General features: G+C 48.8%; 1 protein-coding gene across 1 annotated transcript; it reads right to left on the reverse strand.

Annotated features, from left to right (window-relative positions):
* Window positions 1-3,972: 3,972 nt before the first annotated feature.
* Window positions 3,973-11,894, reverse strand: LRRN4 (leucine rich repeat neuronal 4). Its single transcript, XM_045833173.1, has 5 exons — window positions 11,707-11,894; window positions 9,984-10,635; window positions 8,641-8,845; window positions 7,292-7,429; window positions 3,973-5,822 (listed from the first exon to the last, which is right to left on the reverse strand). Exons 2-5 carry the CDS (start codon window positions 10,624-10,626, stop codon window positions 4,601-4,603), a joined length of 2,208 nt encoding a protein of 735 aa, XP_045689129.1. The 5' UTR covers window positions 10,627-10,635; window positions 11,707-11,894; the 3' UTR covers window positions 3,973-4,600.
* Window positions 11,895-12,643: the final 749 nt, after the last annotated feature.

The raw sequence follows: 12,643 nt of genomic DNA on the forward strand, positions 1-12,643 counted from the left end.
TTCATGTCTCATGGTAGCATCCTTGGATCAGTGTGCCCCTCTGTTGCAAGGTTCTGGCTTCCTTGTTCCCAAACTAGCTGCTCAGCCACCCTTGGCTTGGGACACGTAGAAGCCTGCAGGCAGGGACGTTGCCACTGAATGGAATGGAGGGTGGTGAGAAGGAAAAGAGGTGGCATGTGGCTGGTTCTTTCCTTCTGGAATCACCTGTATAGCCTTAGCCAGGGAGGCGGTGAGGCTGAAGGTAGAAGTCTGGACCACCCAGCAGGCACATTGAGCGTGTCTCAGCTCTAGCCAAGTGTGAGCACACTCTTGGTGTTCCGAGAGAAGTTGAAATGCAGTAGCTACAGGAAAGATGAGGATTTGGCACTTCACTATGCTTGCTTACAGTGTAGTGTCAATGCAATTTGGAGTGACTTACGGGTTGGACTCACAGTCTCTTTAAAATTAAGGTCTCACCTTCAAGCTGCCTCAATCCTTAGAAAAGTGGTCCAAGTCTCCTAAGGTTTTTTTGATACTGAGCTGTTATAAAATGTCAGTTCTGTGAGTTTACAAAATGTCGGAGTTGTATTAGGCAGGTGTGAGTGTTGATGCATACAGACTCAGTGCATGGCAGAAATTCATTTTGGTGCCACCACACAACAGACTCAGTCTCAATAGTAGACTTTATGCTTATTAATCACAGTTTTGGATTTTGCTGTGCCACTTTTTAAAAAAAGTTTTAATTAGGAATTGGTAGATATCTTTTGAATCAGTCCAGTTTCTCTCGATTACACATGGGATGAACCTAGTCACACACTTTAGAATTCGGGGGAGCTTGTTTTCAAAACCAAAGATCTAGAAATAAATAGTACGGTTTAGTTATTCAGCCCAAACTTGAATGTACTCAGTTTCTGCAGCAGGGTTTTTTATTGCTGCACATTTTGGAAACAAAAGATACAAGGGAATCAAACTAGACTTTTTTTTTTTTTACAGTAGAAATAATTGTTGTTGTGGGTTTAATTGTGTCTTCCTCAAAGATATGTTCAAGTTCTAACCCCTGGCTTCTTTGAATGTGACTTTATTCAGAAATAGGATCTTTGCAGATGTAATCCAGTTAGGATAAGGTCATACTGAATTTGGTCAGCCTTAGTCCAGTGTCTAGGGTCCTTGTAAGAAGGAAATTTGACTTCTGGGTGTTTATCTGAAGGAAATGAAATTACTATCTTAAAGAAATACCTGAATACCCATGTTCATTGTAGGATTATTTACAAGACAGAACGACCTAAGTTGTCTGTCAGTGAACGAGTGGATAAAGGAGACATGATGTATGTCTATACAATGGAATAGCATAGTATTCAACCATAAAAAGGAAATTATTATTTTTGCAGGAACATGGAACTTGAGGGCATTACACTAAGTAAAATAAGTCTGAGACAAGTTCTGTATGACTTCACTTATATGTGGAATCAAAAAAAAAAAAACTCCATAGAAACAGGCTAGTGGTTCTCAGGGGTGAGGGTGGGATGGGTGAAGCTGGTCAAAATATACACACTTCCAGTTACAAGATGAGTAAGTTCTGGGAATCTAATGATCTCCAGAAGACAACACAATGACTGTAGTTAACAGTACTGTATTATATAATTGAAAGTTGTGGAGACAGTAGATCTTAGTAACTGTCAGGTGCTGAAAGTGTTCGCTCACCTTATTGTAATCATTTCCCAATATATACATATATCAAGTCACATTAGACACCTCAAACTTAGTGTTTTATATCATGTATCTCAATAAAGCAGGGGGGAAATAATAGAAAAGGGAAATTTGGCTACACACACACACACAATGTCCTGAGACAGCGAAGGCATACATAGACAAGAGTGATAGATGTTTAAGCCAACAGACACCAAGGATTGCTGGCAACCACCAGAAGCTAGCGAAGGGGCATGGAACAATTCCTCCAAGTCTCCAGAAGGAATCAATGCTGCTGATACCTTGATTGTGGATTTCTGAACTGTAAGAATTAATTTTTGTTGTTTTAAGGCACCCAGTTTGTGATAATTGTTACGATAGCCACAGAAAACCAACATCAATACTACTGTAGAAAATTAAAATCTAGAAATACGACCCCATTATAATTTTATAAAATCACTTTTTCTCTAAGATTGTATAAAAATGAGGAAGGATGAGCCCTGGCTGGCTTGGCTCAGTGGATTGAGCGCAGGCTGCGCGAACCAAAGTGTCGCAGGTTCGATTCCCAGTCAGGGTACATGCCTGGGTTGCAGGCCATGACCTACAGCAACCGCACATTGATGCTTCTCTCTTTCCCTCCCTTCCCTCTCTAAAAATAAATAATTTTAAAAAAATGAGGAAGGATGAAGTAAGGCATATCCCACACACACATGCAAATCGTGAAAGCATTGTTTAATGCAGAGAAATGTTTTGACTTCAAGCTAGAGCCTGAGGTTCTCTTCTGCTCATTTCTCTAAAAAAAACTTCCTGAAAATGAGCACATTATGCTTCTTTAAAAACAAAAAGTTCGTAGCTCCTTTGTCCACTTACATAAAATGCAATAAACATTGACTTCATTTATTTTTAAAGATTTTATTTATTTTCAGACAGAGAAGGGTGGGAGAAAGAGGTAGAGAAACACGGATGTGACTGTGTGTCTCGGACCTGGCCCACAAGCCCAGGCATGTGCCTGATGGGGAATCAAACCAGCGACCTGTCAGTTCACAGACCTGTGCTGAATCTACTGAGCCAATCCAGCCAGGGCAAATATTGACTTTAGAAAGGAGTCTATCCTGTGTTTCACAAGTGTTCCCAGAAGACTGTTTTTTTTTTTTTATTCAAATGTATTGGCGTGACATTAGTTGATAAAATTATATAGGTTTCTGGTGTACAAACCTATAATACATCAACTGTACATTGTATTGTGTTCACTCCCCAAGTCAGGTCTCCTATCACCATTTATCACCACCTTACCCTCTTCTACCTCCCCCCGACCCTCTTCCCCTCTGATAATCACGGTGCTATTGTCTGTGTCCATGAGTTTGTTTGTTTTCGCTTGATCCCTTCATCTTCTTCACCCAGCCTCATAACATCTCCCCTCTGACAGCTGTCAGTCTACTCTCTATGAGTCTGTTTCTATTTTGTTTGTTAGATTATTTTATTCATTAGATGCTACATATAAGTGAAATCATATGGTACTTGTCTGTCTCTGGCTGACTTATTTCACTTAGCATAATGCTGTCCAGGTCCATCCATGCTGTTGCAAAGGATAAGATTTTCTTCATTTTTATGGCCAAGTAGTATTCCATTCTGTAAATGTACCACAGCTTTTTTATCTACTCATCTACTGATGGACACTTGGGTTGCTTCCAAATCTTGGCTATTATAAATAAACTGCAGTGAACATAGGGGTGCACACCACAAAAAATCCCTAATAGCCAAAGCAATCTTGAGAAAGAAGAACAAAGTTGGAGGACTCAAGCTACCTGACTCAAACTATACAACAAGGCCATAGTAATCAAAACAGCATGGTACTGGCATAAAAACAGACACATAGATCAATGGAATATAGAAAGCCCAGAAATAAAGCCATACCTTTACAGTCAATATTTGGTAAAGAATGCAAGAACATACAACAGGATAAAGATAGTCTGTTCAATAAATGGTGTTGGAAAAGTTATGTGCAAAAAACAAAAAGCTAGACCACCTCCTTATGCCAACACAGGAATAAACAAAAAATGGATAAAAGACTTTAATGTAAACTCACAAAACCATAAAAATCCTAGAAGAAAACATAGGTAGTAAAATCTTGGACATTTCTCACAGCAATATTTTTTCTGATATATTGCCTCAGGCAAGGGAAACAAAAAAATAAGCAATTTGGACTACATCAAACTAAAAGTTTTGCACAGGAAAGGAAACCATCAACAAAATGGGGAAAAAAAAACAAAAACAAAAAACCATCCCACTGAATAGAACATATTTGCCAATGGTACATCTGATAAAGGGCTAATATCCAAAATTTATAAAGAACTTGTTAAAACTCAATAACAAAAAACAAGCCAATTAAAAAATGGGCAAAGATGTGAAAAGACTGCTGTTTCAACTCTAAAGCTAGAAGCACATTTTTGCCATATCCGGAAAAGTGACTGAGAAACCGGGAAGGCCTCCGGAAACCACCATCGCTTTTCCTCACACCCAGTTCTGAGGTCGAGAACCCACCGGAGTCCATTCCTTTACTAACAAACATGTGCCTTGCTGGAGCTTGACCAGACGGAACTTATTTCACGTAGTATAATGCTCTCAACTTCCTAAAAGGGTTTGAGTGTGTCACTAATGTAGTATAAGAGGCTGGATTAGAGACTTTGTTTTATCTCTTCCTACTTCCACACACAGTTCTGTACACCGAGGAGCACCGGTGGCTATTGAAAAATAAGAATGGCCCGTTCCAATACGAGAGGTCTCACGTGGGCCACCACGTTTCTGGAAACAGCCACAGCGAAGTAGAAGGAAGGAAAGTGTGTGCTGGAGGAGTGCTTGGCTTCTCGGGAGTCAGAGACTGTCAGAGCCGAGAGGGCCGTGATTATCCAGTTCGACAGGGGGAGGGGAAGCTGGGCTAACTGAAGGTCTGCAGTTTCAGCGGGTAGTCAAAGGCTGGGTTCTTGTAGGCCACCAGGTGCGTGTCGTAGCATTGCCTGTGTGGCCTCCGGCCCCGCCTGCAGAGACACAGGGTCAGCAGCAGGGTGCACACGAGCAGCAGGCCGCTGGCGGCACACAAGCCCGCGAAGATGAGCACGAAGCTGGGCTTGGTGGTGAAGGTGGCGCACGGCTCCCTCCAGCCCGAGGCCTTCGGCTGGCTCAGCCCCGCGCTGTTGGCCGCCTGGACGCACACGCGGTACGTGGTGCCCGGGGAGAGCCGGTACAAGGTGTGCTGCCGGGCAGTGACGTAGATGTCCCCAACCACCGACTGGTTGCCCGGCCAGCCCTCGGGAGAGTAGCTGATCTGGTAGCCGCGCACCACCGAGTTAGGGGCGCACCAGCGGACAAGCGCAGATGTATCGGTGGTCTCTGACACCCCTTGCAGCCTGGGAGGGTCTGGGATAGTGTCTTCCCTGCTGAGCCCGGGGCACCGGCACCGCAAGCGCCTCTGCAGGTCTGCGCACGGGGTCTGGAGGTGCTTACAGGGGTGGTAATCACAGGGGACGTCCTTGGGAGGCGCTCGGACCTCCTCATCCTCACTCTCACTTGAGTCGTCCAAAAGCAGGATTGGAATTTCATCCTCGGAAGGGCTTGGGTGGGGAGCCTGCGGGGTGGCTTGTGTCTTCCAGTCGTGCTGGGGTGTGCTCAGTGGGCTCCCGGAGGCAGGGAAGAGGCCAACCTGTTTGCTGGCCGGTGGGGCAGTGGCAGCTGAGATGTTAGGGTCAAGGATAAACCCGGCAGTATGTACTTCGTGCTCTGTCCTGGCTGTGCTTGCAGCCCTAGGTGGATGGCTGGAGTTTCTTGGATCTGATGCAGAGATGGTAGCAGAGGCCGTGGCCCCCTCCCCAACACTGCTGTGTGACAATGCAGCTCCTGAGATGGGACCCACAGTGTGGGAGGGGGCTGTGGTGACACTCTGTGGGCCTCTCACAGCTTGAGTGGAGGGGGCTGTGCTGGGCGGGGTGAAGGACCCCTGTGTGGATGGTGTCTGGGTACAGCAGAAGGAGGAGGGTGAGTTGGAATCAAGGAGAGTGGTGCTTTGGTCCCAGGGGCACACACTGGGCAGCTGGGACAGCGGGAGAGGAGCTGAGAAGGCCCCCAGGGATCCTGCAGCTGGTGCGCACAGAGTGTCAGCTGCCCTGGAAGGGAAGTTAACCAGATAAAAGGTAATTTTGGCATCAAAACTGCTTTTGTGCTGGCCTTTGCATACTCAATGCAGAGAATCCCTTTTGCTAAGGCTTGTCAACACACCTACCAGGTACCTCAGAGTACACACTAGACACACAGCATCTCACTGACGTTTAAAGAAACCTGTGGAGGAGGCTCTCAGGAGGCAGAGGAGGAAACAGAAGCTCAGAAAGAACTACCTGCCTGAGATGCCACGGCCAGCAAATGGCAGAGCCTAAACCTGGGTAAACACTGTGAAGGGCAGTCCAGATTCTCTAAGCGTTCTCACCTGTCTGCCCCCTGGCCGTGAGTACTAGTCACAATACTCACACTCGTTAACATTTTTCTGAGTGCTTAACATGTGCTAGGGACTACTGTTAGCACTTTACTGTATTGATGGATTTAATCTGCACTACCTTATGAGGTAGGCACTGTTATCCCCATTTTACAAATGAGGTGGTAGAGGCCCAGAGAGGTTAAGTAATGCAGCCAAAATGAACAGTAGGATGTGATGTGAAGAGCCTGCACTCTCAACCTCCTCATTAATACAAAGTTCGACCCTTCACTGCAAAGGGCCTGGGTGCTTGTCTTTGGAATCCACATGAAGCGGAGAAAGGGACAGACTGAGCCTCACTTGTTTCCAGGCTTGGGTGGGAGGCGAGAAAAGGACCCCTACAGAACAGGGGATGTCCCCAAAAGTGAGCTGATGGAGCTGGTTTTAGGGTGCTCAAGACCAGAGGTGTTCCCAGCCCCCATCCTCTTCTTGTGGCCAACCTGGGCATGAGGCCCCACTGCAAAAATAGCTCTTTCAGGTAAGAGCCAATGAGAAGTTTTCATAGGACTTCTGTCTGTCCCACTACAGTTCTGTAAGTCCACTGGCCTTGGACTGAATGACACAGGAGGCCAGGCTCCATTTGGGGGGTTCATGGGAGCCCAGTGCTTAAGCACAATTTTGGAGGGAGTTGGATACTGCCTCTTCCACCCAGCAGTTGCATGAATCTAAGCAAATACTCCTCTCCTTTGGCCCCAGTCCACTCATCTGTAAAATGGGGTAATGATAACCCTACTCTGGCAGAGAAAAGCTAACTGTTCACTTAGGCCATTTCTTTTTCCTACTGGGAACAGAGGTAGACTACATTTCCCAGCCTTCCTTGCAGTTAAGTGTGGATGTTAGTGGTAATGATGAGCCCCACCTCCAGGTCAGGCCCATTAAAATCTTCCATATCTGTTTGTCCATGCTCTCTGCCTCTCTGACTCACCGGAAGGGAAGCAGAGCCTCCATTAGCTGGGTCCCTGAATGTGACTACATGAGAGATGGCCACCCTGCCCAACAATGCCAACCTGCCCAGCCTGGTTATGTGAGCAAGACATGAGCTGGGACAACTTCAGTTCCAAGTGGCTGACCCTCTCCCCTTAGTCACCTGCTTTGTAAATGTGTTACCTGCTTAGGACTATCTTCTTTGCATTCACAAGGAGCCATGACAACTCACAGCTGCAAGTGAGGGGGTTGCCAAAGAGGTTGATGGATAGGACCTGGGAGGAATGGAGGGTCCAAGGAGGGAAGGAACTCAAGTTGCAGCTGAAATACACAGAAAATCAATTGTCAGGCTTTTACAATCAGGTCTAAACGATTCCCAGAGAGCCATGGTGGTGTATGGGAAAACCATTCTCTTAGGGATTAGTATACCATCTAACCGTTAGATGATATTACTTTGGGCAATGCTCGTAATGACCTTGGGCTTCTTTTTTGGTCATCATTTCACAGATGAGGAAACTGAGCTATGGAAGTGCTAAATAACTTGCCCCAACTCACAGTGTGGTGGAGTCAGGATTTGAGCCCAGGCAGTTGGGCTCCACATACGATGCCTTACACACAATGTTGCTTCAGTCTAAAGCTCAAAAGAGGGGTCTGAGCCAGAGGTATCACTCTCATCAACATATCACCACCATCATCATTATTATCACCGTTACTGTCACTATTGCCAATACACCATATTGCCAACATCCTCACAATCACCATTGCCAACATCACCATCGCTTTCATCATTACCATCCTCACTGTTATCACAGCCACCTTCATCTGCACTAATGTTATAGAGCACACACCATCTGACAGGCTTTGAGCTAAGTGCTCTACATCTTCTCTCTCCTTTCCTTAATGACAAACGCTGAAGTGAAGCACTCTGGTTGGGGCTGGAGTGGGCAGAGAAAAGACAGAAGTGGCTACTTCCCAGGGCCCAGGTGTGGGTGCCCAGGAAAGGAGGTGGCCTGGGATCTTCTTCAAAGGGATGCTGCCCTTCCTGTTAGGAGTCAGGAAGGAGGGTGGGTAGAGTGGCACTTTGGACATCACTAGGGCAGAAGGCACCAACCCTGGGTGCTCACTGCAAGTAGGACTGTTCGACTCTTTCACTTTTCCTCCCTAGACCTGTGGCTGACTGCTCACATGGAGACACATGTAGTTGGAGAAATAAAGAACCTGATGCCCTCACCCCTTCTTCCCATGCAGGTTACTCACCCTGAGCTTAAAGGAAGCCTTACATGCATGAGAGTTTGAAGTTTTAATATTACTCTGGACAGAATTGAGGTGCACAGTTTCAGGCTGGAGGGACTACCTGGGACAGGCCCAAAGATACCACCCAAAGGGTAAGGAAGAACAAAACCCCAGAGAGGACTTGAAGGAGCCACTGGAGGAAAATTAGAGTCTGCTTTGCTCTATAAAATAGTTATACCTACTTAGTATAGTGTAATGGGCAAAACTGAGTCATGGGATTCAGAAATACCGGTACTTACTTCTGGAGCAGAAGGAGCTGTAGGTGAGGAGTGTCTTGAAAGATGTGTGTCTGGACAGAGGTAAGTGCTGGGGAATCTTGACAATCCAGCTGTTGCAGGTCAGGGGTCATCTTGAAAATGTCCCCCTCCAGGCTCCTCAGCCTGGGCATGTTCTTTAGGTAGAGGGACGTGAGCTTGGGCAGGTCTCTGATCCACCCTGACTGCACTGAAACACAGAGGGGAAACTGCCCACTACCCAGGAAGACACTAACTGAGGAGGCTGGCAGGGCATTACTGAAACACCCAGAGTGAAAAGGTGAGTTGTGAACGTCATTGCTGAGCATGGGCACAGTGGCAGCTTTGGGGATCTCAGGGCCATTTCAGCTGAGAGGCCAGTCCTTCCTTCCTTCCCTCCCTTCCTTCCTTCCTTCCTTCCTTCCTTCCTTCCTTCCTTCCTTCCATCCAGCCCAAGGTGGCTGAGGCCAGAAAGGAGAATGATAAACCCAAGACCACACAGCTGGGAAAGGACAGAGCCAGGACTTGAACCCAGGACACTGTCTCCAACTCTGCTGTTCTCCCACATTCTTGTTAAACCCCACATGGAAATACCCCAAACTTTACTCTGATGGCTACCAGGAGTGAAGAAATTTTCAAGGAAGGTAGGGAAGGGGGAGAAAATCAGAAGGCTGAGTGAGGCCCAGAAACCTAATTATGTGGCTCTCCTCATATATGGATAATGTGTCCCTTCCCCTCTGTTTCCAGTTCTTGCTCTTTTCTTTGTGGTGGTGGGAGAGGTGATTCTAGACACATGAAATGTTTTTTAAAATAATGAAACCAACCTTGTGAACCAGAGTCAGAATACACCAAGAACAGAACTGGTATTCTTACTTCCCTCCTGTGTATTGTTTAAAGGGGTCAACATTTGCAGACATGATTTTAGCCAACCAAGTAGAAAAGGCCATGAAGTCATCCTCAGAGCATCATTTGCATCACATGAACTGCCTGTTTGGTGCTAATCAGCTCTGAATCAATGCATCCACTTCCCCATTCTACTACCATTCTCTAGCTCTGCTGGGTCCCAGTGCCACAGGGAGGCTGAACGTTGGTTTCTGGACCCAGAAAGCTTGGATTTGTATTTGGAGACAACACTTAATGAGCTGTGAGACCTCGGGCCATCCACCTTTCTGGACTTCGGCTTCCTCTTAATGCAAAACCGAGATGATAGTTCCTACATCGGGATTCAAGGAATTAACAACTTCCGTGAGGTGTTCCCAGCAGGGTGTGTGTGGCTCAGGAAATCCAGAGGCCTGCCCGGGAGAACATGCCCAGCCCGCCTCTAAAAACCGGTGGAGCCCAGGACTCACCCTGCTTGAGGAGCGTGCCGCTGAGGTCCAGGACCTCCAGGGTGGCTAGGGGCGCGAAGGCGGTGTCCGCGATGTCCATCTGGGCGCCGCTGCCCAGCGCGGTGCGGGAGAGGTTGAGGAGACGCAACTCCGGGAAGCAGGCGAAGGCCCGGGGCGGCAGCGACTGCAGGGGGTTCCCGGAGAGCTCGAGCGTGCGAAGGCTGCTCAGAGCGGGCCCAGCGCACGGTGGCAGGGCGGCCAGCTTGTTGTAGCCGAGGTCTAGCGTGTGCAGACCCGTGGGCCAGCCGGGGCCCCAGAGCAGTGTGCCAATGCGGTTGTGGTGCAGCGTCAGCACCTGCAGCTGCGGCAGGTGGCCGAGCTCCGACGCGCTCAGGACGCTCAGCAGATTGTGGCTGCCGTTCAGGCTGCGCAGTGAGCTGGGCAGGCAGCTCGGCAGGCGTGCCAGGCTGCGGTTCGCCAGGGTCAAGGTCGTGGCCCCTGTGGGGAAGAGCCCCTCGCAGGGCGAATCCGTGGTGTTACTGGCCCCGCTTTCAGAGGGGCCCTGCTGAGTGAGCCGGAAAAGAAGGACCCTCTGGTGGAGAGGCCCCGCCAGGCTCAGAGCCCGCGCCGTGGGCAACAACGATAGCAGCAGGGCCAACCACATGGTGCGTAGCTGGGAAGAGAACAAGGTGAGAGCCCATTAAATCCTGAAGAAACACCCTCAAACGATGTGTAAAGCGCCCCCTACCACCAGGCTTTGAGGAGGAGCGCAAGTCCCGGAGTTCCCCAGCGGTGCTGGGGGCACAGTGACTTTGCCTCTGCCGGCTTTCCCCCATCATCTCCCCCAGGTGCACCGTGGCACCTCCTGCTCTTCCTTCTCCCAGCGATGCCCTTCCCTCTAATTCTCTGGATGCTAACCCACAGGGGACCTCCTGTAGAAGGCCTCTCTCCTCTGTCCCATCTGGGCCAGAATCTCCCAGTACCCTCCTCGGTTTCCTTGTTCCCATCACATGAACTTCTTGAGGGAAGGGAACTTGCCCTTTATCACTGCAAACCCCCCAGGGCCACGGGTGCTGCTGCATAAACAACTATTAATAACGAGCCAGTGAATGACTTCAGGTATGTGGCTCTGCTGGAACATGAAGAAGGGACTTGAGGAAGACTTTTTCAGTCCCAGCAAAACTCATTTGCGCCCATTTCCTCCTTAGAACTGCCCAGCCTCAGTGAACCCTAGTTTGCCTGTCACCTGGTTTGCAGGTCACATTTAAAAATAGGTTCTGGAGTCTCTTTCTTAGGAGGGCCCTCAGGGTTGCCTTCAGGGAAGAAAGGAGGCCCTAGACAGCTGGGAGGCTTGGGAACCTGGAGTCAAGAATTTCCTGGTCTCATGTTGTTCCCAACAAAAGCCAAGGCTCCTGAGGTCTCCCATGCCTGGAAGGATGGCTGAGTCACCAGATGTGGAGTTTCTGGAGCACCCAGGAGCACAAGGCAGCTGGGAGATCAGGTAGGGGTAGATCAGACAGCCAGGGCTGGTTTAGGAGTGGCAAAGCTACTTTCAACCAAGCCTTGGCCTTGATATTCTCTCATTTCTGTACATGTGTGTTTCTGCTCCAGCTATCTCTGCTGACCACTGAGTCTCTGAACAACCGCCCAGGCCTCCCTCTTGCTGTTTTGGTGTCCAGGCAGTAAGAAAGACCCTGGAAACTGAGGCCAGGAATCCATGCGTCCGGCAGGGTGTCATACTCACCAGAATCTGTCCTTTTGGAGTGTGGAACTCCTGGATGCCCCTTTGTAGTTTTCACTCTTGTCTTCTAGATCCCAGGAGCCAGTGAGTTACACAACAGCTCAACTCCGAATTCCAGAGGGAGGCCTGTTTCCCAGATGCTCCTGCCTCCAGCTCCACTCACTGAGAGGCCTGAGATACCCCAGTCCCGGCCTCCCGTCCTTCCTTACATTGTGGTTTTCAGTCAACACCCTTACTGCCTGTCTCCTCCTCCCACTCTGGGCCTGGACCTGCCCCTTTCCAGGCCTGCAACCTCCTTCCAGCCCTCCCCCATCTTCATCTCACCTTACACTGCCTTTCCAGCCCTGAGACATGGAGGGAGTCAGCTCTCCCGGCCAAGGTGAGGGGTGAAGGCTGATGGGCAAAGTGAGGCAGAGGGGGTACAGTTACCTCCCAGGAATCTGATCCTCCTGCTGGGAGGTTTCCATTTTGGGGGATGCTTGGAGAATGAATGGTGAGCTGGTATAAGAAAGAAGCCCCGTGCCCCAAAGGAGGAAGGTGCCCAGTCCATAGGAAGGTCTGCAGAGACGCACAGGGGAAAGTGACCAGAGATGGGTCTTCAGAGGAGTCTGCGACAGGGCAGGCTCAAAGCAGATCCAGAAGTCCCCAAGAGGATTGGTTTGGTTTCTCTGAGGCATGGTTCGGTGACAGAGTGGAGGTTTGTCTCTCATAAGTAGTGGGAATAAATAAAGAGGATAGAAATGTAGAAAGAACATTCCCACCTGCGAGCCGGGGTTATTGATCCTGGCTGACAAGAGCCCCAGGTCTCCTCAAAGCCCTGGTGATGCTGTGCGAGCCTGTTTAGAGCACATCTGTTCAGAGCAGGCAATGCCCTGCTCTCCCTAAGTTCCAACGTGGGTTGTTTTGTCTGAGGACCTTTGATCTGCACATCCCCTCCTGC

The sequence above is a fragment of the Phyllostomus hastatus genome, unplaced genomic scaffold, assembly GCF_019186645.2.
Source record: "Phyllostomus hastatus isolate PE091 unplaced genomic scaffold, TTU_PhHast_1.1 phas_contig_17, whole genome shotgun sequence".
In the NCBI taxonomy this organism is placed as follows: domain Eukaryota; kingdom Metazoa; phylum Chordata; class Mammalia; order Chiroptera; family Phyllostomidae; genus Phyllostomus; species Phyllostomus hastatus.

Coding starts and splice junctions, on each gene's coding strand:
- LRRN4 (XM_045833173.1), bottom strand. CDS start 10,626: ATGTGGTTGGCCCTGCTGCTATCGTTGTTGCCCACGGCGCGGGCTCTG. Junction 8,846..9,983: donor CGGCACGCTCCTCAAGCAGG/GTGAGTCCTGGG, acceptor TCTGTGTTTCAG/TGCAGTCAGGGTGGATCAGA. Junction 5,823..7,291: donor AAGAAGATAGTCCTAAGCAG/GTAACACATTTA, acceptor CTTCCCTTCCAG/GGCAGCTGACACTCTGTGCG.